The sequence below is a fragment of the Acanthopagrus latus genome, chromosome 10 (genome assembly GCF_904848185.1).
Source record: "Acanthopagrus latus isolate v.2019 chromosome 10, fAcaLat1.1, whole genome shotgun sequence".
Lineage (NCBI taxonomy): Eukaryota > Metazoa > Chordata > Actinopteri > Spariformes > Sparidae > Acanthopagrus > Acanthopagrus latus.
Genome location: NC_051048.1, coordinates 6267214 through 6292387, shown reverse-complemented (window position 1 = coordinate 6292387; position 25174 = coordinate 6267214). Strand labels below are relative to the sequence as shown.

At 40.5% G+C, this 25174-nt stretch overlaps 5 protein-coding genes across 10 annotated transcripts; 2 read left to right on the top strand and 3 right to left on the bottom strand.

The window, feature by feature from the left end:
• The first annotated feature begins 460 nt into the window (after window positions 1-460).
• si:ch211-63p21.8 (kelch-like protein 33) lies at window positions 461-4881 on the top strand. Of its 2 annotated transcripts, none has more exons than XM_037112106.1 (5): window positions 461-583; window positions 1295-2366; window positions 2485-3433; window positions 3533-3703; window positions 4010-4881. In XM_037112106.1, exons 2-5 carry the CDS (start codon window positions 1547-1549, stop codon window positions 4527-4529), a joined length of 2460 nt encoding a protein of 819 aa, XP_036968001.1. In that variant the 5' UTR covers window positions 461-583; window positions 1295-1546; the 3' UTR covers window positions 4530-4881. The 2 variants fall into 2 exon arrangements, with proteins under 2 accessions (XP_036968001.1, XP_036968000.1); XM_037112105.1 differs by having other exon boundaries at window positions 481-583; window positions 1553-2366.
• On the bottom strand, window positions 4552-7199 carry LOC119027185 (ELKS/Rab6-interacting/CAST family member 1-like). The gene is made up of 5 exons (XM_037112142.1): window positions 6539-7199; window positions 6290-6448; window positions 6015-6101; window positions 5776-5913; window positions 4552-5656 (listed from the first exon to the last, which is right to left on the bottom strand). The coding sequence occupies exons 1-5, from the start codon at window positions 7197-7199 to the stop codon at window positions 5388-5390; spliced, it is 1314 nt and encodes a 437-aa protein (XP_036968037.1). The 3' UTR covers window positions 4552-5387.
• Window positions 7200-9342: 2143 nt separating this feature from the next.
• On the bottom strand, window positions 9343-13134 carry LOC119027188 (macrophage mannose receptor 1-like). Of its 3 annotated transcripts, XM_037112148.1 has the most exons (6): window positions 13099-13134; window positions 11869-11926; window positions 11736-11789; window positions 11155-11547; window positions 10366-10704; window positions 9343-10260 (listed from the first exon to the last, which is right to left on the bottom strand). In XM_037112148.1, exons 3-6 carry the CDS (start codon window positions 11767-11769, stop codon window positions 9914-9916), a joined length of 1113 nt encoding a protein of 370 aa, XP_036968043.1. In that variant the 5' UTR covers window positions 11770-11789; window positions 11869-11926; window positions 13099-13134; the 3' UTR covers window positions 9343-9913. The 3 variants fall into 3 exon arrangements, with proteins under 3 accessions (XP_036968043.1, XP_036968042.1, XP_036968044.1); XM_037112147.1 differs by having other exon boundaries at window positions 11736-11776; window positions 11869-13127; XM_037112149.1 differs by lacking the exon at window positions 11155-11547 and having other exon boundaries at window positions 11736-11776; window positions 11869-13127.
• Window positions 13135-13998: 864 nt separating this feature from the next.
• On the bottom strand, window positions 13999-21568 carry LOC119027175 (C-type mannose receptor 2-like). Of its 3 annotated transcripts, none has more exons than XM_037112127.1 (7): window positions 21540-21568; window positions 19448-19585; window positions 18915-19289; window positions 18418-18756; window positions 17113-17457; window positions 16614-16952; window positions 13999-15705 (listed from the first exon to the last, which is right to left on the bottom strand). In XM_037112127.1, exons 2-7 carry the CDS (start codon window positions 19479-19481, stop codon window positions 15353-15355), a joined length of 1785 nt encoding a protein of 594 aa, XP_036968022.1. In that variant the 5' UTR covers window positions 19482-19585; window positions 21540-21568; the 3' UTR covers window positions 13999-15352. The 3 variants fall into 3 exon arrangements, with proteins under 3 accessions (XP_036968022.1, XP_036968023.1, XP_036968021.1); XM_037112128.1 differs by lacking the exon at window positions 21540-21568 and adding an exon at window positions 19732-19908; XM_037112126.1 differs by lacking the exon at window positions 21540-21568 and having other exon boundaries at window positions 18915-19341; window positions 19448-19581.
• On the top strand, window positions 20010-25174 carry LOC119027202 (cerebellin-3-like). The gene is made up of 5 exons (XM_037112171.1): window positions 20010-20147; window positions 22761-23175; window positions 23279-23344; window positions 23879-24007; window positions 24634-25174. The coding sequence occupies exons 2-5, from the start codon at window positions 22917-22919 to the stop codon at window positions 24912-24914; spliced, it is 735 nt and encodes a 244-aa protein (XP_036968066.1). The 5' UTR covers window positions 20010-20147; window positions 22761-22916; the 3' UTR covers window positions 24915-25174.

Here is a 25174-nt window from a genome sequence, read left to right as displayed (position 1 = left end):
CCAGAGGGAAGTGAAGGTGAAATACAAAGACTGATGCTGTAAAATTACCTGCATCAAACAACAATGAATCAGTTACAAGGAAAAAAATGCTTTTTACGTGCCCTCCACAACAATCATAGGGTGAAATTTCTATTACCATTTTCCAGTGACAGCCATTGTTTTATTATGTAATTATCATGGAAAAACAAGAAAGCGAGAGGGAATTTCCTTTCACAATATTTCTGAGAGCTGACTGTCTATCTGAGCAGCGGTGGCATGCCAGCATGCATACTTGGCATCTTTGTCGTGATTCTGTGTCTTGTGTTGTGTTTTGACATTATGCCCTTGTGTGTTTCCTCTTTTTCAGTTCCTCCTGTGTGTTCCTCCCTCTCTGTGTTTTTCCCGTCGTTACCTCACCTGTTCTCTTCCCTCCTCACTCGACTCACCTGTTCCTGATCCCCTCATTAGTGTGTCTGTGTATGTAGTCTTTGTTCTCCCTGCACTCCTTGTCAGTTCGTTCTGTCTTCCATCAGCCTCTGTTTGTGTCTTCATGATGTTCTGCCCTAGCGTCCCTCCAGTCTCTCCCCCTGTGTCTCCCCTGTTGGTATGTTTGGTTTTTGATTTCGTGTTTCTCTTGTGATTTGAACTTTGCCTTTTTTCTTTGCACTTTGTTCAGTTTTTACTTACTACTCTTCTCTTGACTCATTTTGTTTTTTTTTCTAAGTCTCCTGTTTTGTGTACTTTCAGTACCAGGCAATACATTATATGACAAACAAACAAAAAACTGAAAATGCTTTTTATGTGCCCTCCAAAATGGTCATGAGTTGAAACTTTTATTTCAGCCCAATGATTTTTTTCAAAATCATTGTTTTATTATGTCATTATAATGGGGAAAAAAGTTATTTACCTGAGATAACGAGGTAAAATAAATCCCTTATCAGAAGAAAAACAAAGGGAATTACCTTTTACGGTATTTCAGAGAGCTGATTGTTTATCAGATCAGAAGTGGCATGTCAGCATGCATACTTGGCTTCTTGACAAGTGTAGAAACTGGTTTAGGCTGTAAATGTCAGGTCAAAGATTACTCATTATCAATGGGCATTAAAAAAAAGTTCAAATGGTTTACTTTGAAATGCCAAAAAAACACCCCACAGTGTTTGTAATGGTCCACTCTTTTGAATCCTCATACAGTTTTTTTTCTCATGATGAATTATCTTGTTATCTTGGAAAAACAGGTGAACATGTGTTATTCCCCAATACTGACATGAATAACTTTTGATTTCTAGAAAATGAATCAAATTTAACTTGTTTTCAGGGGGAAATGGAGGTAATACTACAGCTGACCTTCTTTCCTTGACAAACACTAAAGTGTGGGCCATGATCCAGTTGTAACCTAATCTCTCTGACCCAGTAGCTGAGAATAGCTGCACATTTATGTAGTGAAAACAAGTCAGAGAGAGAAACAGAGGGGGGGATTTGAGGGGGAAAGAGCGATTTGTTAAGTAAATATGACAAAAACTAGTAAATTCTTCAAGAAAAGACTGTGAGGTTAAGCCTAGCCGCTGTCATGGAGTTCACCAGGCGTTACCTGCCATTGGAATGGGAAGAGCGTTGGAGGCGAGAGAAGGAGAGGCGGAGAAGAGTGATAGAAGACGGCGGAGAGGAGGGAATAGAACAGGACAACCGCGAGCTGAAGAGGATCGTGGCTTACAATGACTCCAGGATGGGGCTGTTGAGTGCAAGGGGTAAGAACGAGGGGTCAGAGGTCAGGGTGAGAGGTAAAAGCCAGGAGGAATTTGGGGAGCAAATGAGCGAGGAGGCGTTTGGAGATGAAGGACTTGTCCACACATACAGCAGTGAAACCTACCCTGAAGAAGTGTTCTCGGCCTTGAGGGAATTCTTGGATTCGTCTCTTCTCACAGACATGACGCTAACCACTAACAGTGAGAGCAGTTTTCATGTCCACTCCCCTGTCCTAGCTGCTGTCAGCTCCTTTATTCAAGAGAAACTGAGGGATGAAAGTGGAAAAAGATCGAACAACGATAAGGATGTAAAAGTTGGAAGGAGGTCAGTGACTCTGGGTCCTGACGTTGATCATGTCGGGCTGCAGGCAGTTGTGGAGTTTGCCTACACTGGAGCTGTGTTGTCTTTAAACAAAGACAGCATGGCCTTGATTAAGGCTGCAGCTCAAGCACTGGGGGTCCCTAGATTGCTGGATCTCTGCAACAAAGAGGAGAGAGTAAAGGAAGTTGGAAGTCCTGAGAAGGAGGCGTTAAAGATCCCTTCTCAAGAACAGCTGAAGATTACTCTTCAGTCCATTAAACATCTGTGGGAAGACAGAGTGGGGTGTGATGTGATTCTGGATGTGGACGGTGCTTCATTCCATGGTTAGTAGACATTATGTCTTCCTATGAGTGCAATCTTGTCCGACCTTATCTTTTTGTGTTTGTCGATGATTCTTTGTTAGTAGTCAAAAAACTGAACTCTTCTTTTGTTTGTCTCCAGTCCACAGAGTTATCCTGGCGGCGAGCAGTGACTACTTCCGTGGCATGTTCACCTGCGGTATGAGGGAATCCCATCAGACCTGTGTCACCCTTCCCTTCATTTTAGCTTCTGAGTTGGAGGCCCTGATTAGCAGCTCTTACAGTGGTTCCCTTCCGCTTAGCTGGGACTGTGTTTTTGAGATCACCTGCACGGCTCTCCAGCTTCAGTTCCAGCCTGCCCTCTCACTGTGCCTTGACTTCATGAGACAGGAAATGGAAGCAAGCTCATGCTTGGATGTGGCATCTTTTGCGGAAGCCTATGGGATGTCAGAACTCTTTGAGGAAGCTAATGACTTTGTACTGAGGAACTTCTGGGAGGTGTCAGCCACTGCAAAGTTTCAAGACTTACCAGCAGAGAAGCTTCTGGACATCCTCCACTGTGATGGTCTGTGCGTTCCCTCAGAGTTGGCTGTATTTCGAGCTGTATCCTCCTGGGTTGAGGCTGATCCTGAGGAGAGATTGGGGCAGGCTGGCATGTTGATGACTGGAGTCCGGTTCCCCCTCATGACCTTTCGAGAGTTCAGAGAGGTCAGGGCCATTAATCTGCGCATGGAGTGCTTCGGAAACAATGAGGTGGAACTCTATGGTTCAGCGCTCAAGGAATTTGCTTTCAGCCCTCCACAATCTCAGGATCAGTGCCGGGTCCGGCATCCCAAAGAGGCTCTGGTTCTGGTCGGGGGAGACCAGATGAACCCGGATGCGGGTCGGCGCATCGCAAGCAGGGAATTGTGGTTTGCAAACTCCTTACGCAGTGGTACAGGGTTAGTGAAGGACATTGAGTGGAGGAGGTTGGGTGAGATGCCAGACAAGCTGAAGTTCAGGCATGGGGTAGCAGCAATGGGAGGAAAGTTGTATGTGGTTGGAGGATGCTACTTCTACACCAAGGATGACATAATGAAATCTGCCTACAGGTAAGTATCTCTTCTCACTTTCAGTAACCCAGATCGTCACAAAGATGCCCAGCTCTCACCTCTTCCATCTTGCCTTTACCTCAACTGCCCACGTGCCAGTTTTGACCCTGTGCAGAACACCTGGAAGAGGCTGGCTGACATGCAGGAGTTTAGAAGTAACTTCTCAGTGGTGGTACACAAGGAGCGTCTTTATGCCATTGGTGGAGACAAGGAGATTAACACCAACATAGACAGTGTTGAGATGTACAACCCAGACACTGACTCGTGGAGGTAAGATGAGTGGTGTTTTTCTCTCTGTTATGTAAAATAATGCAGAAGTGCTTGGATGGAGAAACAAAAAAGTGATAAACCATCTATCCATCTAGTCATTAACGTATGATTATCTAGGGTTTGGCAATGGTGGTAGCAGAATAAACAGGCTATTTCCTTTCCAGCAGCTCCCAGTTGGACGTGCCCAGAAAAGATCTAATTGCATACTACATCCTCATGCTTATTCCAGCACAGTCACCATGAGATATCACTTTGTTTTACCCCTTCCCTACATTCCTGTCTAACACATTGTTTCATTTTTCCCAGTTTCGTCCAGTCCCTGGACCAGGCTCTGAGTGGATATGCAGTCACTGTCGCAGATGGAGGAATCTTCATCTCTGGTGGTTTCAACTGTAAATATGAGTGTCTGGTTTCCTTGTTCCTGTACCATCCAGAGAGAGGAACAACCTACCTGGCAGACATGACCCATGACCGAGCCCAGCACTGCATGGAGCACCTGCGTGGCCGTCTTTACGTCGCTGGCGGTGTGTGTAACCTGAGGAAGTTTTACACTGACCAGCAAACCTGTGAGGCGTATGATCCCGTGGCCGACGCCTGGACTGCTTTCACATCGCTGTCTGTGCCTCATGTGGGCGCAGCCTCAGCTGTCCTGGAGGGAAAGCTCTATGTACTGGGGGGATACTGCCAGGAAGATTACAGCGAGTCCGGGCTGGTCCACCGTTTCGATCCCAGCACACAGCGATGGGAAAACATGGGCAGACTGCCGGGGGCTGTTACTGACATACGGGCCTGTCTGCTCCGGTTGCCCCAGCACTTAAGACTTTAAAAACTGACTGATCAAGATGATATTTTTTTTAAAAACAAACAAGCACTTAATTTACAATTAGCACACGTAGTTCAGCTAAAAGTCAGAGATGTGTTTTAAACTATAGATATTCTTTATAGATACCAGACACTAAAGCGTAAGATCAAAATTACTCACCAAATACTAGTAACAATATATTAACAATTAAATTACTTTTAAATCATTTATCAATAGTATGCCATTTAAATGAATCTCTGCATGTCTTTTTCGTATTGCAGTGTGACACATTTAAATATTTACTAATGTATATGGCAATATAAGTTTAATATAATCTATTGACTTCCTGTTACAAAAATAAACCTTACAGATTGTTTTGACTTTGTAGGTTTATTGCTCAGTTGTTGTTTTTTTTTTTAACAAACAGTATATATTTCTGATTATTTGTTGTTGTTTATTTGCCCAATGTACATCCAAGCACAAATCCCCCAAAAAACACCATTGTAGTGGTTTAAAGACATTTATTTAAAAGAGTATAATTTTAGAAACAAGATTACATTGTGGTCACATATCTCACCCTCTCTAAAACACACATCATCAACCACCCTAAAGAATAGCCTTTAAATCATCATATGATAAGAAATAACATTTAAAAAAAGAAGAAATAAAAAATCAATTTCACTTAAATCATGTAATGAGCAGCCTTTCTTCTTCAGGGAGAGCACTGACAGTTTCTATTTTTATTACTGACTGTGATAAGCCTGGTTATTTCACCAAGGTATTTTAAGAGGATTTTTTACACTTGACATGAAACATTGCTAAGATGACTAACTAAACAAGGCAAATATAATGTGTCCTGAATTAAAAACATCGCCCAGAATTCTAGGATGTTGGGAAGACAAGGAACCCACTGAAGACACTTGAATGTACTTTTCCACCTTGCCACAGGATGATGCTGACACAGTCTCCGACACTCAGCTCCAGAATGACTGCGTTGCTGGTGGTGTCGCTCGCGTCTGGCCCTTTGAACTCCCATGTGCTCACTTGGTAATGGCCGTTCTTCACCAGGATGGCTCCTGAAGTGTAGCCGCTGTATCCAAAAGTCATGAATGAGAAGTGGTAAACCCCTTTCCGTGGAGCAGTGAAGATGCCTGCAAAAGACGTAAATGAGGGGGAAAAAAAAATGGTAGGTTGATTTTTAAATTTTTTTTTTATTAGATTTGTCTCTGTCATTGGTCAGTTTTCTGGAGGGTCAGTATGTAGAACATACCTGTTTTAGAGTTGTAAGCTTTGCCAATATTTGTCAAAACTCTGTTGAAAATCAGAGTTTTTCTGTGACTGCTGCCAGGTCCAGTGAACACATGAGTAGATTCGATTATAGTAGCAGAAAATGCCACCTTGGCATTAGCTAAAGAAGATAAAGAAAAACATTGTGGTTAATTTTAGAGTTTGTGTGTGTACAGTGTAGCATCTGGGAATGTCAAGTAGATATTCTTTCTCTGCCCTTACCGTCTGCTGTAAGCCTGTTCAGTGCTTCTTTGAGTGTATTTTGTTCAGCAAGTTTTCCCTCAGCTGACCCCAGTCTGGTTTTGATACCTATCAACAGAGACGGGTCATTTTAAAAATGGTACATTTTTCAAAATCATTCCACTGTTATGATAAAAGAAAAGCAGCAACACCGGCGCCTAAACAGCCAAACATTTATTAAAGTATTAACTGAGGGACAGTCTCCAACAGGAACAGTCATTTAAATATTAAGCTTGAATGGTAATCTTAACATGTACCTGCAGTGCTGCTCTTCAGGGAGTCGATGTCAGCCTTCTGCATGTCCACTGTGGTTTTTTGTGTTTTCAGCTGTGTGTCAATACTCCTCAACTTTCTGTCAGATTCCTCCTTAAATTCATCAACTTTAGCACTTTGCTCATTCAGTTTTGTGCTGAAAGCTTGAAACAAAAAAAGAAAATCACACACATGCACTGGTAGAGATCAACACAGACATCATAAGATTAGATTGATACTGATTTTGAAATTACCTTCATTTTTGTTTTGTACCTCCTTCAGTTTGGCATCAAATTCCGTCCTCGTGGAATCCAGTCGGGCTTCGACTTTGACTTCAAGCCTCTGGGCCGTCGTGGTCAGGTTGGAAAGTTCATTCTTATATAGACTCAGGAGTCTCTGTGTGTCATTGAACGCACCTTCAGTTTCAGTCTCCAGATTTTCCAGCTTGGCTGTCTTGTCCCTCAACTGCTTCTCGGTGGCATCAAGCTTCTTTTCAATCTCACTGAAGTTTCCCCCGACTCTCTCCCTGTGTTCGACCAGATCTCGAACCTCCCTCTTCAGGCTGGCGATGTCCTCCTTGTGTTTCTTTAGCTGTGTCTTTGTGTTTTGGAATTCCGTCTCGGTCTGTGTCTTCATCCTTTCAAGATCCCCAAGTGCACTTGAAAGGTCAGTCACTAAGGTTTCCAGACGTGCAATCTTCTTGGCCTTACCTTCCAGTGCACTAATCCTTTGTTCCAGCATGCTTTGATTCTTTTCGATTATTGCCTGGCGTTTATCAAGGTATAATATATTTCCGTAATTTGAGCACAGAGTCGGTCTGTCCTTTCTTGGTTCTGGGTCACATGTCCGTTTATGTGGGAGTTTGGAAGATGCAACTCCTAACAAAGCAAGAAGGAAAATCGTCTTGGCAGCCATTTTTACAGATAGGATAGGTTCTTAACTTCAACACCCATCTGTAAAATTAGAGCTACTGTGCATGAACTGGCTGAGCAGCTCTATTTATCCCACACGGGCAGCTCATTCGTCACAACACGGATGCAGACAGAGGTTTCTCGCATGAAATGTAATTTAGGGAATTTCCCTTGTCACTCAGATGATCAGTAGACAAAGTAGAAAATGTTCCTGTCAGGTGTATACTTACCCCTCTGACAACGACTGTGAAAGGTTTAAAAGGCAATGATATCTGTTTTTGCATCTGCAAAACAGAAGTTAGGGTTCCTCATGTTACTCCATCTGATCTGTCATCAATCGATGCATTCTCAGGTCCTACCTCATGCCAGAGATGGGGACTCGAGTTTGTGCTACACAAAGACTTGAGTCTCGACTCGAACTCAAGATCTAAGACGCAAGCTGACCTTCATACCCGGTCCAGAATCACACAGCCACAGATGAGGAGGACACAGCTCAGTATAACACCATAGCAACAGGCTGGCAGCCGCTGCGCCGTTTGCCATCACCTTTGGCTTCACACAAGGCCCCAAAAAATGACTTGCATAATGCAAGATCTGCAGAATCAAAATGAAGGCCACTGGATAGACGACTTCAAACTTTATCATGCACCTAAAAACATCAGTTAGTCTGTTGTGAAAGTTATATTAGCATCTATGGATGGTCGGCAAACTAGTGTAACGTGGCTTCGCAAGTTATCTAATGTTACTTTGCTTCATTAGATTGCCGTTGGATGAATATCTTAAAAAGGTGAGTGTTTGCTTGGTGCACTTGCATTTCCATGACTGTAAATGTGGTCAGGTAATTTAATAGTATAGGAGCTGAAAAATTACTCTTCTTGGGTGAAGTAAATCAGTGATTTTAAAGTTTGACACTAACGAGGAACAGTAAAACATGAAATTGCTGCACATTTTTGTTTACTTCGAGGCATATGAATAACAGTCATTTAGTTGTGTGGAAGGAGTGCACAGTATAGTACAATGTAGGCCGATAATGGCTTAAATCATCTTATATTACATAACTTAAGAGAGTGTCTAGTCTCATAATTACAATGTTAATGTTACACTGAGAGAGTCACGACTAAGGTTTTTATGTAAAAGGAAATCAGTGAGCAGGACGTGTTTCACATCATGTCTGCGGTCGAAAGGAATGAGTGATATAAGATAAAGGGAAAAAAAAGTTGTGTCAAGATGGAATGAGGATGGAGACTAAAAACAAAAGCTCATTGGTATAAGTGGAGACTGGTTCATAAGGAAGCAAAGAGCTCACGTCAGCCATGATGATCATATGCCAGTCAAACCTGCCTGAGCACTTCATTGGAAGGATTAACAACTGCTTCGGTGAGGCACTTTATCTCCTCCTCTTATCGACCCTTCATAAATCATAAAGTTGTGCAACAAATTCGACTGTACGGGTGGACGCATAAAAACATGAGCCAAAACTACAAAGTGCACCTTTAAGAATGACACCTATTGAATCTTGTCTGAAAAATCACTTTTGTCTCGAGTTAAACATGCAGCAATTTTAATGAAACCAATTTTAAACTCAAGGATGTTTTCAGTGTTTTTTTTTTTTTTTGAGTTCTACTTTAATGGTTTTCTTTAAGAAGTCTTTTTAGTGATAACAGTGTTTTGCATTATCACCACCAAATTAGAAATCACTTATGGAAATGTTAAACACTGGCAAATGTCACAGACCCGCCACCTTTTGTTTAGCATCAGAACAAGCAGTTATTTGAACACATGAAACAAAGAAAACTAATAACAAACACATATAGGCTATCATATTAAATGGAAGTGATGATACAGATATTACTTAATATCGCAAAGTGACAGTTAAAATCTAAAAACACCAGGGAACCAGTTTTGGCTCGTAATTTCAGATTAAAAACAATATACTTGTTTTCCTACAGCATGTGGACCTTTTATTTTTTAGGTCCTGAAAGTGCATTTATCTGGTAAAACCACTGTGCAAAAGCTGAATTTGAATACAGGACGTTTACTTGTAATGCAATATTTTTAGAAGCTTTAGTGGAACTTTAACTTAAGTAAAGTACAGTATGTGAGTGCTTTCTCCTCCACTGTTCTTCATGCAGCCAGCAGGGGGAGACACATACCTGTCAGGAAGTGAAGCCAGCTCTCTGCAGCAGCGGCTCACATGGACAAAACAACAGTTTCAGTGTGGAAAAGAGGAGCTCTCCACGGTTTAACACTTTATTTAGAATAACTGAATCAAATTAAATGTTTACATGAAAATGAGATTGTGACAGAAATATGATTTTACATATCATAACCATCATCTACCACATCTTAACTAAACTATCAGCAATTAAAAATAACATATTCAACCATGATTATACCACACAGATGGAAGTAAAAACACAACTTTGATATATTTTACTAATGATAAAAATGATATAATGATGCTAAAATATCCACACTTGGAGAGAAAAATAATCATCATGGAAAAACAAACAGTCACTGTTTGTTGTCAGCTGTCATGTTTGGCATCCAGCAGTCAAGAGAGTCACTCACATTTTAGAAACATCAAAGCATTTTTATATCATAACTTCAGATTTTCAAGCATTAGATTCTAACTTTGTCTCACGCTGAATAAACCCAGAGAACACACACAACGTCAGCTTGTTTAGGAGAAATACACCATCAGAAAACAGGGAGGCTTCAAAACTTAGAGCAGAGGAAATTAAACTCCCTCATATCGTCCTCTTTGTACCACTTGTGTTCTCCTCCTGTCTCCATGGCTCCAGACATGTCGCAGTCGTCCATCTTTACGCTTGAGGCCCAGTTCTTGTAGTCGACCCTCTCGTTGGTGACCCAGAACCAGGCTTCCAGAATGCAGGTGAAGCGCAGTCCCAGCCAGACGTGGGAACTGGAGGCGTTCTTGGCTATCTCTTGGACCCAGCTCTGCTGCTCAGCGTCAGTGATGGAGATCAGGTCGTTGTACTTCTCTCTGCAGTGATTGATGGCCTCCTCCCAGGTCTTGTTCTCTTTGACCAGGATCACTTTGTCTGTCAGGGAAATTAAAACACACACAAACACACAAATGTGAGTTCAGACATCTCCTCTGACTGTCTCTGGTGATATTCCTGCTGACCAAACTGTGGAAAACTCACCGTTGTAGCAGAAGAAAGGTTTTGTTGAGTTACAGTTGTCAGTCCTCCATCTGCCTTCTTTATCCAGCTTAGCACATTTGTTGTCTGGCTGACTGTCAGAATAGATTTGGTTCCAGGGTCTGACAAAGGAACTTCTCCCATCAGACCACCTCCAGGTGACTCTGAACAGGCCGATCCAATAATCTCTTGTCTTGTCCTGAAGCTTCCCGGTTAGTTCTTGGTCTTCCAGCTGTGTTTTTCCACTGACCAGGTCTGTGTGATTCTCTCTGCAGTACTTTCGGGCCTGTAGCCAGGTCTCCTCTTCTTCAATCACATAGAATTGGTCAGATGTAGTATTTGCTGTGGAGCAAACAGAGGAACATGTTTACAGGTAATACTCTGCTGCGTTAAGAGAACACATTTAATTATCTTGATTTCAGTGTAATTCAGAGAGATTCTAGAAACAAATGAAAATATCTTAGAATAAGCTACTGTATACATATAAAGGTGAATCATTTCAAAGAAGAGTTAGACATTTTAGGAAATACACATCTGGATTCATTCACACTTATTTCTCTACAGTAAATATAAAGACACTACCAACTTCTAAAGCTCATTAATATATTGTCCAATCTTTATTGAAATTAAGGTTTAATACTTGTGATTTGGGAATAATTTCTAACCCTGATGACCCAGATAGTCACTTAGTGTTAAATTTTCTTTTTTTTTAAAAAAGATACATCAACATATAGTGCAACTGTTACACAGGGATGAAATCAGAATGTACAAATAAATACAATATATTCTTACCATCATAGCAGATAAATCGATGGTGTGGCGACGTACAAGAGATATCCACCCATTTGTTCATGTCAGTGCTCATGACCACACAGTACTCACTACCTGGTGCATTATTGGGTTCTCCATTTTTCCAGTTTGTCTGATTTTCAGTGTACTTCACCTCTGCCTGAGACCAGCGCCACTCCCAGTCAGTTTTGTTTGTTACAGTTTCATTGTACAGTCCAATCCAGGCTTCTTTGTCTTGTTTGTTGGCAGTTTGCAGTGTGTTGATGTCTGTCTGTCTATACACTGAGGCCAGGTCTGTATACTTCTGTCTACAGTACTCCTGGGCTTCATACCAGCTCTTGTTCTTATTAATGAAGTGGTATTTATAGAGTTGACATGTGAAGAGGGAACACTGACCTAAAACCAGAGAAAACACTGCAGTGACGATGAATGAAACATCTTTATGATTTTTACACAAAGGCTTGAAGAGCCTGAAACAGCTTGTCAGTGAGAATAAACACTTAAACTGCAGTTCCAGCTCTTCAGTTGTGTTTTCGGGTGTGTACTGCAGTAGAAGTACTGCAGTAGTATACTGATGCACTTACCCATCAGAAGGAGCAGAAACAGGCTCCACTGCATCTTTGCTCTGTGAGATGAAACTGATGTGTGAGTGTGAAGTGAATGAAACACAAAGATTTTAGCAGCTGCTGTGAATGTGAGTAAACACACATCACTTACTGTCTGCTCAGGCTGAACTAACTGTAGAGCTGCTCTCACTCAAGCTCTGTGCTGCAGTCTAATAACACACAGGAACATAAAGGTCAACATGCAAATCATAATCAAAGCAGACACAACAGTGGTTCAGTGCACCGGGCGTGGACAAAATAACAGAAACAGCTGTACAGTATAGTGTAACCCTGCTGTAAATACTTCATGTCAGCACTCAGGGAGCTGAAGAGAGTTTCTAAGAGTGTTTTCATGACGTATTTGAACACATTTCACATGAAAGTGCTTAACTGAAGACATGTGAGCAGCGTGCCGCCTCATCAGTCACAGTCCTGCCGACACACAGCAGCTGGCCAATCAGAGCTCCTGCTGCTGCACTGTGGGCGGGACTTATGTTAATTCTCAGGTGGAACGTTGTTTGATTAAAGCTGTTCGGACAGGAAACTGTGAACACTAAAGCAGGAGACGAAACCCTGAGAGACTGAATATAGTAGGCAGATAAATGGAATCATCAATTATTAATTTGCTTTAAACATAAAATATGGAAATAGGTTTTTTTATTTCTATTATTTAATATTGCCTGAAATCACACATTACAGTTTTCCTCAGAGGGCTTAACGTTTGTTTTTGAAGCGGATGACAGCCTTTGTCCTCAGACCCTCGATTCCTCAGACATGAATAAAAACTTTTTATAGGAAGTCAAATCGGATGAGACCTCAGGGAGAGAAAGATGAGCGATAGATGCCTCAGAGCGACAGAACCACAGAATATACAAATAACAATTTAAACATTACTTTAGATAACATGTAATGGCTCTTCTGTTATTTGTGTGGCTCTGACTGTTCCTATTATCCATATTAACATTATGTATTAATCTGCACATTTTTTGTCATTTTCATCACTTTGAGTTATATTCACAATTGTGTTCAATTTATTTTTTCACTATATTTAAAAAAAATGTTAATTTTGTAATGATTTATCGCATTTAAATGTCTGTAATTATTTAACTGGCACACTTCAGGCTCCGTATATTTTACAGATACAGTGAAAACAGCTGACAACAAATTATATCTACTGATTAATTCAAAACACCCCTCTGGAGCAGATTGAACAAAAACAGAATATTGAATATTAAGTTTTATTAATGAACAAATGTTGTTCTCTACCATTGTTAGTGGCATTGTAATGTTCAATACCCGACATCACACAACAAGATAAAACGAGTGAACAGTGTGAACTCACCTCTGCTGCCTCCTGCTCTCCTCACTCTGACTTCCCCTTCTGTGCTGATGGAGACGGCATACAACTCTATATTCATTCTGTTTTTAATATTAAAATTTCAAGGACTCAGATCTTTATGACTGTCCTTCGCCAACAAGGACTTGTTGTTCAGTAGGCGAGAGTTGGGAGAGGCGGTAAACAAAGATGTCAGGGCATAAACATTTGCAAAACACACAATGGAGGCTGTAACGGGTGCTGAGAGGAGGGCCTCTTTCTTTACACCCCTGGTCCATATTTGTATTTGGCACCCGCTGTAGCAGGAAGTACCACAGGAGCAGCTTTGAGTATTCTGCCAAGTGATATTATGTCTGTGGACAGATTTCGTGAACATGATAGAATTACGACTGTGCAAGTTGTGGTCATGAAGGCTGAGTTCAAAGATCGGACTAAAGGATCTTTGGGTGGCAGGGACAGATCGGGGCGGCTGTGGTTCAGAGAGTAGAGCCAGTGTCTTGTTATCGGAAGGCTGCTGGTTCATTTCCGCTGGTCTGCATGTTGAAGTGTCCTTGGGCAAGTGTGGATAGGTGTCACTCTACCAGACTATCTACTAAAGGTTTCAACCCTTTTTGAGGAGCTGCCTGTTGACCTTTAAAACACCAATTTCAGTCTGTAGGTGACGTCAAACGCAGTCCTCGTTTGTTAGCTGCATTTGAAAATCCCACCAATGGAGAAATCATGTCAAATCACCATGTTGCTGAATTTCAAAGATTCATAAAGTTTATTTATTTATTTTTGAATGAACTTTTTTTTTTTAATGAAGATGTTTCTCTTTGAAGGGCAGTCTATGTTCCTCACTGTTAAATAAGCTATTTCAATGTTGCGTTTCAGTCAAGTCAGTGAAAGAGAGGCCGACATCGTGGTTCAACGGTTTATTCAGAGAGAATCAGTCAGTATAAAAATGGAATCATGTCAAAAACGGGTTTTTACGTAATGTAACCGTCACCAGATCTGGACCAAAAAGTAGAACATTTTCACCACAAACAATATAGCGTACATTGTGTTTTCATATTTATCCTCATAAACATACATTAAAGCCAACCCAAAACACCAGTATCTGACAACCTGGGGAGGAGACTCAGCAGTCAACTGTGTCTCCCAGGAAGTTACATTTAGCTGATTTAATATACAAAAAATAAATGAAATCAAAGGATTGACCCTCGTGCAACTGTTGATGCATTTAATGCTTTTTAAAGGGCTTTGTTGGATCATTTCAACTGTATGACTGCATATTGCATACATTTTGGCAAAATGTGTGTTGTTATTTTTGTCTTTTAAATTTCAACAATCAGTCTCTCAGTCTGTGGTCCTGGATGAGTTCTGCGTAGGTTTTTATAGTTTTACACTAAATACAGTAATTAACTGTATTATCTGGTCAAATACATGCCAGTTCCCTTAGAAAAATAACATTATTATTATTATTATTATTATTATTATTATTATTATTATCTATTCTTTTTTTTATCTTCTTTTGTAAAACAGTGGCCTCAAGGGTTAAAATCCTCAAAATGTAATGAACATTTGTTAGTTATTATCGGGACTGATGTTGGATGGAACATGAACCCAAGTGAAAGGTGAAAACAATATTAAAGTATTTTTACGGCAATTTATGTACAAAATGCAGTCTGAGTTTTAGTTTTAGTTTTTTTTGTTTTTATCAGTTGCATGAGGGTTTATAAAAGATCCACACTTCATAATTAGTATACCAAAGAAATTAAAGGACAATAAAAGATCCACACTTCCTGATTATTATACCAAAGAAATTAAAGGACAATAAAAGATCCACACTTCATAATTATTACTCCAAAGAAAATTACAAGGTTGGTAAAAGATTCACACTACTGGTTTAGTGTTACAAATGTACCATGATCTGTACCAAATTTGTTAAAAGAGCTCTGTGGAACCACTTCTGAACTAACATCAGCCACTGTTGCTCACTCAGACGACGGGCTCGAGAACGTGCATAGAGTCGCATCCTATAGACAGCCACGGAAATTCTGTCCTTCACAAAGAAATTCACGGTCCAGCGACATTAAACAACTTTATCAAGTCGACCACAGGCTCGTATAGGCAACAGAGAGACGGAGGAGGTCTCACTTTTCACACTACGTTACAATCCTCCCTCATACGACCATAAACAAAACGTTCAAATTGTCACATAGAGCCCCTTTAATGAATAACAGACGGTACACGCTGTTAGTGTTGTGTACGCCGTAACTCAGCGTAAAGCACAGATGAAATTAAAGCTCTCAGTGTCATTCTTTGTGTGCCACTTGTTTCCACCTCCTCTGCTCATGGCCACAGCCCTATCACAGCCCTCAACAGGCTCTTCACCTGAGGCCCAGTTCTTATAGCAGAGCAGCTCGTCATTGACCCAGAACCACAAATCCAGAACGCAGGTGTAGCGCAGTCCCAGCCAGACGTAGTCAGTGTTGGCCTCCTTGGCTTTCTCTGCTGCCCATCTCTGCTGGGAGGGGTCAGTGATGGACACCAGGCCACGGTGATGCTGTATGCAGTAGTCTGAGGCTTCTCCCCACGTTTTGCTCTTTTTGATGAGGATCATGTTTTCTTCTGTATCGTGGACGACAAACACAGATCACAGAGGCAGCATTATTCACTTTACTGTTCAGAAAACTACGATCCAGTATGGATTTAAAAAAAAAAAAAAAAAAAAAAAAAAAGATGTTGAAAACAAATAAAGGAATTAATAAAAAAGTTTTCCAAAAATAATAGTGAAAATATTTAAGCCTGATAATAATGACTTACTTTCCTGTTTAATTTTCCATTTCAGTTATTGATTTTTACATTTATTTCTGAGTTTGTCTCCTTCTAAATTTTTCTGCCTACTTTTTTCCACAAAAGTTTAAAACAAAATTCAAGCAGAAATATCAGCTTATGTCACATTTTGCAAATGATCCAATGCCTTCCTTCATTTATTCATTTATTGATTTATTTAGGTGCATTTAATGATGCAGTAATGATGAGTGATGGTTGATTTCTGATTTTAGCTCTTTCAGTCCTATTAACAGAAACAGGATAACAACATAAATCAATGAAAGTGTAATATTACAGACGATGTTTAAAATAAAATGTTAATATTTGACATTTATGCAAATTTGTGGTGAACAGGAGCCCACTGGTCACGATGGCATCGCAACATGTTGAAGTGTGTAACCACGAGATATTACTGGGACATTTTCCATCCGTGTTCGTGGCAACAAAAGAGGATATTTTCACAAGTCTTGAAAACGAGGTTGAATGTTGAACGTATCTGCGGTCTGCAGAAAAGTGAATTTCTGATATTTTGGGACGTCATAAAAAGAATCAGAATGATCACTTCTTATGAAATAGACAACAACAACAAAAACACAGCTGCCACCTGATATTCACACTCTCATAAACATTTGGTTGAAATAAATGAATCCACCACTGAAGGAAATAATGGATGAATAAGAATAATACAACCTTGTTAAACTCACCTCTGTAGCAGAAGAAGGGTCTTTTCTGATTACAAGCACAAGATTCCCATTTTTGACTTGGCAGCAGAGTCACAGCACATTTCTTACTGTCGTCATCTTTAAATGACTTCCAGTTTCTGAAAGAGGCATTTCTCCCATCTGACCACCTCCAGCTGTCTCTGAACAGGCCGATCCAGTGGAAGCTGTTCCCGTGATTCTGTATCTTACTTCTGAAATTTTTGTCTAATAACTGATCGAGTCCACTGACCAGGTCAGTGTGATTTTCTCTGCAGTGCCTCTGAGCCTCTGACCAGTTCTTCTTATCATGGTGAATTACGTATGTGTCATTGTATTGCTCCTCTGGAATGAACACAACAACTTGCATCACCATACATGTCTTGGGGAAATATGCATCCTATCAAGTCATTCCCTCTTATAACATACTTTTTTTTTTTTTTTTACTGTACAAGTGAAACAGTGAATAAAGTTTCAATGTGGATTATTAGCTACATATACTCACCATCATAGCAGATGAATGCAAAGTCGCGACAGCATTTGCGGTCATTCCATCCATTGCGATCCATCGCCACACAGTTCTGACTACCACCGCGATCATTTGGTTGACTGACAGCCCAAAACTCTTTCCAAGTGACCTCCACCCCTGGCTGAGACCAGTGCCACACCCTGTTGTCTTTTCCTGGGACGCTGTACAGCCCAATCCAGGCTTTATCTGTATTCACTGACTCACTGAGTCTCTGTGTGTCATTCATGTCATACACTGTGGCCAGATCAGTGTAGTTTTCTCTGCAATACCTCTGGGCTTCCTCCCATGTCTTTGGCTCGTTGATGAGGATCATGTTTTCTCCTGTGTCGTGGTAGACAAACACAGATCACAGAAGCAGCATTATTAACTTAACTGTTTAGAAAACTAGGATCCAGTAATACTTTAAAATACGTCTCCAGTAGGATATATGGAATTGAAACTGCCAAAATCAAAAATTAATAAAGGAATGAATAAATGGCTTAACAAATAAATGAATTATTTTCCAAAAATAATACTGAATGAGTTTATATGTACGATAAGAATTACTTACTTTCCTGTTTAATTTTCCATTTCAGTTATTGATTTTTACATTTATTTCTGAATTTTTCCACCTGCTTTTTTTCCATAAAAGAAAATTCAAGCAGAAACATCAGTTTATGTCATATTTAGTAAATTATCTAATGCCTTCCTTCATTTATTGATTTATATACGTGCACTGAATTATGAATTAATGATGAATGATTAATGATGGTTGGTTTTTGATTTGGGCAGTCCTCCATCCTAACACAAACAGGATAAGGACATTAATCGATCAAACCGTTAAATTACAGCCAGTGTTTAAAATAAAATGTTCATATCTGATGTTTTATGCAAATTTGTGGTGAACAGGAGCCCACTGGTCACAATGGCATCTCAACATGTTGAAGTGTGTGAGCACGAGATATTACTGGGACAATTTCCATCCGTGTTCGCGGCAACAAAAGCGGATATGTTTGACAAGACTGCTGTGTCTTTGTGAATGTTCGTGAAACGTGAAGTTGCAACGAGGTCAAATGTTCAACGGATCTGCGGTCTGTAGAAAAGTAAATTGCCCATATTTACTCTGGAGATTGGGACGTCATTACAAAACGAGAACGATCACTTCTGATGAAATAGACAACAGCAACAAAAACACAGCTGCCACCTGATATTCACTCTCTCATAAACATTTGGTTGAATAAATAAATCCACCATTGAGGGAAATAATGCATGAAAAGAATAAAATACACTTGTTAAACTCACCTCTATAGCAGAAGAAGGGTCTTTTCTGATCACAAGCACGAGATTCCCATTTTTGACTTGGCAGCAGAGTCACAGCACATTTCTTACTGTTGTCATCTTTAAATGACTTCCAGTTTCTGAAAGAGGCATTACTCCCATCTGACCACCTCCAGCTGTCTCTGAACAGGCCGATCCACCAGAAGTCGACCTCAAATTTCTGTATCTCACTCATGAGATTATTGTCTTGCAACTGAACGAGTCCACTGACCAGGTCAGTGTGCTTTTCTCTGCAGTGCCTCTGAGCCTCTGACCAGTTCTTCTTATCATGGTGAATTACGTATGTGTCATTGTATTGCTCCTCTGGAATGAACACAACAGCTTGCATCACCATACATGTCTTGAGGAAATATACATCCTATCATTCCGTCTTTTAACATACTATTTTTTTTTTAAGTTTTACTGTACAAGTGAAACAGTGAATCAAGTTTGAATGTGGATTATTAGCTACATATACTCACTGTCATAGCAGATGAATGCACGGCTGACGCTGCACTTTTCATCGTGCCATTTATTATTTTTGTTGATCATCACACAGTTCTCGGTATTAATTGGTTGATTATTTGGTTGATCGTTATCCCAAAAGCATTCAGTGACCTCCACCCCTGGCTGAGACCAGTGCCACACCATGTTTTCTTGGCTTTCATTGATGTGCAGCCCAATCCAGGCTTCCCCAGTCCTCACTGACTCACTGAGTCTCTGTGTGTCATTCATGTCATACACTGTGGCCAGATCAGTGTAGTTTTTTCTGCAATAGCTCTGGGCATTCTTCCATGTCATTCGCTCATCAATAAAGTAGTAGACGTGGAGGGGCCACACGAGGAAGAGGCACTGACCTAAAACAGCATGAAGATACTGCAGTGTTGGAGCCGCTGACACAACAAGCATCTGTTTATTAAAGCAAAATCTATCACTACTTACACCATCATTTCTGTAATTCAAATTGGGCTCTGAGTATTTTACTACCACGGTGCTGGAAATGAGATCCACTTACCCATCAGAGTGAGCAGAACCAGACTCCACTGCATCTTTGCTCTGTGAGATGAAACTGATGTGTGAGTGAATAAAACACAAAGAGTTTCAGCAGGTGCAGGGAAACACGGTGAAACTGTTGTATGTCCAGTTAACAGGCCTGAAAAGAAAAGGAGAATCAGTCGTTAGAGAGTAAAATCATAGTATAAGCACTTTTAACAGCTGTTCATCCATTAAAATGTGTCATTTTGACTGATATACAAATGATAAGACACACCGAGCACCTGGACAAAATAACAGAATCACCTTTAGAGTATCAGAGCAGTACAACAGTCCTGCAGTGAATCATCACGCTTGGATGTTTTTATAGTTCCTGGCCCCAAAATCACGGCTGTAAGAACTTTTTAAAGGAGCGCTCTGTAGTTTTTGAGGGTGAGGAATTTAATCAGAAGATGTTGGACTTTATGTCGTTCAAACTCTTGTCGTTCAGCGTCACACCGTTTTTACTGTCACGATCCTGGTCTCTGTTGTTCCGTTACCTCCCGTTTTATTTTGAAACCGTGCCCTCTTGTGTAGCTCCTCCCCCTGTGTGATTTCCCTCACCTGTCCTCGGCTGCCTCACTCCACCTGCACCTCATCCCCTCGTCAGTGTGTCTGTACTGTCTTTGTGCTCCCTCTTGTCTTGTCAGTGTTATTCTAGCGTTTCTCCATTTGTCCTCATGGTATGTTCTAGTCTTTTTGTTTCTCTTGTTCTCAATGATTTATACTTTGGTTTTCTTGCTACTTTGTCTCATTCAGCTTTTATTCAATGAAGTGTTTCTACCCTTCTCTTATAACTGTAACACAGATCCTGCCACTTTTCTAGATTCCAACAGTGTTCTGGCGACTTTATTGTCCTCTGAGAAGTGGCTTGTTTATTCCCCTAATTGAAGAAAACTAATTATCTCATTAATATGGTAAATTAAAAAATTCTGAGTTAAAACTTCTGCCCATTTTTAAAAAAAAATTTTCACAATGGAACATCAGTAACTTTAAATCTTGATCAGGGGACATGTGGGGATCATGAAAAACTGTTTGTTTGAAATACCCAAAAATGTGAGCACAACAGTATATTGTGTCATTACAGAGGTTGTGTGGAAAGTGGAAGGTGAACTTTGTTAGAATTATCTGCTGTGATGCATTCTACGAATACATCAGCCGTGGATATCCGTCTGTAATCAGTTTTGTTTTATACTCGCCTTAGCAAACAGAAATTGTCAATTAAAGAACAAAAGTTGCCGGACTGGACGTTGGGTCCACAGCCACCACCAAATGAGTCGCTGGGGTCTATTCTGGGCCGACGCCCACCCTCCGCCTGAGTTTTGTTGAAATGCGTTCTGTAGTTTTTGTGTAATCCTGCTGACAAACCAACCAGTCAGTCAACATACGGACAGAGGCGGAGACATGATCCCTATCGGGGATAATCAAAATAATCACTGTTTTGATCTGACACATTAATTGGGTAATAAAATCTGGATAGCAAGTTAAAAAACAATCCACTGATGAAACAACAATTCTCTGTAGAGGCAACGTCACTGAACAGGGGTCGTATTTGACTGCATTATGTTCCAAAACAGGAGTTTGAACTATTTCTGTATTTGATAACTATATTTCAACATTCCTACTCCAAAAAGATTTTTTTAAGATGCAAACAAACTGTCGCATAACTTTCAGTGTTGCCTGAAAACGCTAATTTCATTCATGCACTGGGATGAAAAGATTAAACTATCGAACCCTATACAGATGTTAAAGGGGCAGTACGTAGTTTTGGAGAAGAAATTCAAACTCAGAATCAAAAATGAGGTAATTATGCAAACTCGGTGTGCCCAGAACACCCTTTTGCAGCTAGAAAGGTGGCAGGGTCCGCCACATAGAGTAAAACAGTATGAAATTGTGTTGTCCTTTAACATCAGTTTGTTTATTCAGTCATGATAACAGTTTACTTATTTAGTTTGTTTGGGCATAAATAAATTAGTCAAGGAACATCATTCTCTTCTGATTACGATCCCTTCCCCGAAACTACAGACTGCACCTTTAACGTTAATGTCAAATAACACAGCAGAGTCTCAGCTCACCTTGTCTGACGTCTCTCCCTCTCCACTCAGCTTCCTCTGTGCCAACAGAGACGGCTCACAACACTTTATTATTGCTCTCGCCTGCTGATGTCGGCATTTGAATATTGAAAAAAAACGCAGGCTGCAGATCTTTATCATGACCAGGAAACTTTCCCCCCCGCTGAGGAAAATATTATAATTATTGTGTATTACACAAAAAAAAAAAAAAAAATGGATGTTGCACACAAAATGGTAGCTGATGCTATAGTCGTTGCATTTTAGTGTCGTACTGCAAGACTGTTGGTTGAAAACAAATGAATGGATCAACATTTCTGCCACTTGTTAACACAGAGCGTCATTCTTTCAGCGTTGTCCTTCCTCAGAACATATTTACAGTTGCAAATGAGTTGTGTAGAAATATCTTTTCTAGGAGACGCGGCCGATGCAAATGGCCACGGCCCGGTGACTCCTTTGCATGCGACTTTGCATCCCTGCTCACATCAGACAGTGTATTACTGTCGTCTCTGAGGGGCCTGTAAACAAGTTTCACCTTTTTATAATGTGCGAATTGCAAAGATGAGGGAGAACCGGACGATCAACACAAATTTTAAACCCTCAGAAATGACCAAGTAGGACAATAAGCACTCGGGAGGACTGTCTTTTGCACGCGTAGGGCTTTAGTTCATTTTTCAAACCATCCCGTCACTCACTCCTCTCTCACCGTCCCTGCCGCCATTATCAGATGTTTACATCAGAGGGTCATCACTAAATCCCCCCACAGAGTCTATTTACCAAAGATATTCAGGCACTAGAAATATCACATACATTCTCTCTGAAAAGGTTTGAGCTACACTGTTTTAGACTGATCCCCTCCTGTATCTGTTCAAGCTGAAGGTTTTTAACAGACATACTTCATCAAAACCACTTCAGGAGAGCATCATATGGCGAGAAACAAGGCTGAGCACCATCAGGATGCAAAGCAACGACGTCATTGGTTTGGGCTGTGTAGGATCAGTAAGCTTATGTATGACGATGGTGAAACAAAGTATAGACTAAAGAGCAGCTTCCGTCCTCAGGCTGCTGTGTTGCTAAGAAAACCAAGTTCTTGTAGCAGGTTAGAGTAAGTTTTTGGTGTAGAATGAAGAATGAAATGCTTGGTGGCCTTGCTGACCACTGTAGGTAGTAACAGCTCATTTTGCTCATTTCTCCTTGAATGTCACATTCCCTGTTCATATGTTCCAGGAAATCACACTCGCAGGCCTGTTGGGACACGACCAGAACTGGACTCCCCGAGGGCCTAAACAAAAGCAGATGTAGTGTATTATAAAGCCTCGGAGTAAAGACCCAGCCTCCACACACCGCGAGGAAACTATCCAAGAGGCTACAAACTCTGAGGAAATGGAATTCGGGGCTTTGCTTCTGCTGACCCTCCTGGGACTCTCGTTTGGGGAGCCAGGCTTTGTACAGAGAGATTACATGAATACCTTAGAGTGGCTGAGAGCTAAAGTGGAATTCATAAACAGCTTGGAGGACAAACTGAAAAATGTTGAGGGATGGCAGGGCGACGTGGATGCTCTGGAGGCCAGGCTCAACGCCACCGTGGACGAGCTGACGAGACAGAAATCTGAAGTGGACAGACTGAGCAAGGAGAATCAAGGTACAAGACTGATAGTGATTTAAAAAAAAAACTAAATTCCAACCCTACATTTTGAGAAGCATTTGGATTTTTGTCATTTAAAAAATGTCTTAAACTTGTACAGACCTGAGAACGAGACTGAATGCCACAGAGGAGGAGATTGATAAGCTGAAACAGAGCAGCGCTAAAGGTAAGATAATCAAACTTACAGTATTTAAAGGTTTAGTATGTAACATTTTGGCTCTGAAATGTCTAAAATGACAAGACATTTCTCATATATTTTGTTGAGTCGCAGTCTTACAGTTATCCCAAATGTTTCCTACAATGTTCAAACCAGGAGAAACTCTGGCTATAAACTTGGTTCATTCTTATATATTTAACCATTTTAAGGGCTTTTTTTTAACCCTAACCCTTAAGACATGCAGAACAACCACAGAGCCACTACTGCACTAATTATGAAAGAATATAGTCATATTTTATTTCAAATTAACCTACAGAAGCTGGGCTACAATGTGTAAAAAAAACATGTTTATATGACCCAAACACAGCCCAAACACTACTCAAATAAACAACTAAACATCAAACTTCATGAATCACCCTAACCCCTAACCCTAGAAAATTGGCTTGGGGCTTAAAGGGTTAATATATAAAAGATGTAAGTCAATGAGAGTTATCACCCTGAATAAAACTTTTATGACGTCTCCATATAACCGTCTGTTGACAGATGCTCCTCCAATCGCGTTCTCGGCCAGTTTGTCAAACTCCGGGGAGATTTACACTGGACCCTGCACAGACAAGACTCTGGTTTTCAAAAGGATCCTCTCAAACACTGGTGGTTATGACCACAATACAGGTACAGGACATTTTCATTTTACTTTAAACATATTGCTAGGGGTTTGACACGTTAAATTGCTTCATCACAATCACATAATTGTTCAGCAGTAGTAGTTGCTTGAGATAAAATTGCTGTTTTTCTAAAGTTGAAACCCTGTGGACACAAAATGTCCTGAAGCTGTAACACTCACACACTCATGCTTCTGGTATTTCAAACAAGATCAAACTAAGAAGAAGAATTTGTGAAACTGCTCGACTCTGTCTAGTGTTTTCTAGTGCTGGTTGGAGTTTAAAGCTGCCACATCACAATTTTCCGTTACTGAGTTCTCCCATTCTCGTAGCTATGATTGTTGTTCTGTCTCCAAAGAGGTGCAGGATTTATGTAATGCAATGAAACACAATAATGCAGTTGAGGCAAAAAAAAAATGCCTGCTTGTTCTGAGGGTTAGCTATGTATCAAAGTTCAAAAATGCAATTGTTGGGTGCAATGTAGTGTATAGATAGATAGATATACAATCATTACAGGAACATCATAGCATATATTCCAGTCATTGATTCCATGAGCTTATTGATCTTTACAAATGTTAATTAGTAATACATAACTTCCCTCAAAGAAGCTAATCTTGCATCTTTACTCTGTGGCAGGAGTCTTCACAGCTCCGGTGAACGGTCTGTATTACTTCACCTTCAGCACCTATGGCTACAACACTCACGTAGCGGGGGCCATTCTGATGAAAAACGGCGTCCGTCAAATTTCGACCTATGACAACATTTCGGCTGATGGCTCGGACATTGGCAGTAACTCCGTTGTCCTGCAGTTGGCTGCTGGTGACAAGGTGCACATGGAGCTGTGGGATAACGGCAGAGTGTATGACAACTGGAATGGACACACGACCTTCAGTGGCTTTCTTGTCTTCCCAGCATAAATGATGATGAACAACATGTGTTTCTACGCAGAGGAAAAACTGCTTATGCAGTTATAGTGTGAAATCCAGTTTTTACAAGTCTGTGTAGCCATGGCTCACATTACCTTCTCTGTTTTCTAACGATTATATACAAATCTCATGCAAATTTACAGCAAAATGTCAATGAAAAATCTCAAAAACCTGATGCATGTTTTTAATTTTCAAGTAGATTTTATTGCATGAGCCTTCTCCATGACAATAAATGCAAAATAGTTAACTCA

What these genes read in the sequence shown, in the direction of transcription:
- si:ch211-63p21.8 (XM_037112105.1), top strand. Translation starts at nt 530, where the DNA reads ATGATGTTCTGCCCTAGCGTCCCTCCAGTCTCTCCCCCTGTGTCTCCC. An exon ending in GGACGGTGCTTCATTCCATG is followed by an intron (nt 2,367 to 2,484) that starts GTTAGTAGACAT and finishes GTTTGTCTCCAG; the next exon opens with TCCACAGAGTTATCCTGGCG. An exon ending in CCAGACACTGACTCGTGGAG is followed by an intron (nt 3,704 to 4,009) that starts GTAAGATGAGTG and finishes CATTTTTCCCAG; the next exon opens with TTTCGTCCAGTCCCTGGACC.
- LOC119027185 (XM_037112142.1), bottom strand. Translation starts at nt 7,199, where the DNA reads ATGGCTGCCAAGACGATTTTCCTTCTTGCTTTGTTAGGAGTTGCATCT. An exon ending in CCTGAAGAGCAGCACTGCAG is followed by an intron (nt 6,102 to 6,289) that starts GTACATGTTAAG and finishes CTCTGTTGATAG; the next exon opens with GTATCAAAACCAGACTGGGG. An exon ending in GAACAGGCTTACAGCAGACG is followed by an intron (nt 5,914 to 6,014) that starts GTAAGGGCAGAG and finishes TATCTTCTTTAG; the next exon opens with CTAATGCCAAGGTGGCATTT.
- LOC119027188 (XM_037112148.1), bottom strand. Translation starts at nt 11,769, where the DNA reads ATGCAGTGGAGCCTGTTTCTGCTCCTTCTGATGG. An exon ending in GTTTCTGCTCCTTCTGATGG is followed by an intron (nt 11,548 to 11,735) that starts GTAAGTGCATCA and finishes CTCTGGTTTTAG; the next exon opens with GTCAGTGTTCCCTCTTCACA. An exon ending in TCGATTTATCTGCTATGATG is followed by an intron (nt 10,705 to 11,154) that starts GTAAGAATATAT and finishes TTTGCTCCACAG; the next exon opens with CAAATACTACATCTGACCAA.
- LOC119027175 (XM_037112126.1), bottom strand. Translation starts at nt 19,341, where the DNA reads ATGCTTGTTGTGTCAGCGGCTCCAACACTGCAGTATCTTCATGCTGTT. An exon ending in TGCATTCATCTGCTATGACA is followed by an intron (nt 18,757 to 18,914) that starts GTGAGTATATGT and finishes TGTTCATTCCAG; the next exon opens with AGGAGCAATACAATGACACA. An exon ending in TGCATTCATCTGCTATGATG is followed by an intron (nt 16,953 to 17,112) that starts GTGAGTATATGT and finishes TGTTCATTCCAG; the next exon opens with AGGAGCAATACAATGACACA.
- LOC119027202 (XM_037112171.1), top strand. Translation starts at nt 22,917, where the DNA reads ATGGAATTCGGGGCTTTGCTTCTGCTGACCCTCCTGGGACTCTCGTTT. An exon ending in GAAACAGAGCAGCGCTAAAG is followed by an intron (nt 23,345 to 23,878) that starts GTAAGATAATCA and finishes GTCTGTTGACAG; the next exon opens with ATGCTCCTCCAATCGCGTTC. An exon ending in TGGTTATGACCACAATACAG is followed by an intron (nt 24,008 to 24,633) that starts GTACAGGACATT and finishes ACTCTGTGGCAG; the next exon opens with GAGTCTTCACAGCTCCGGTG.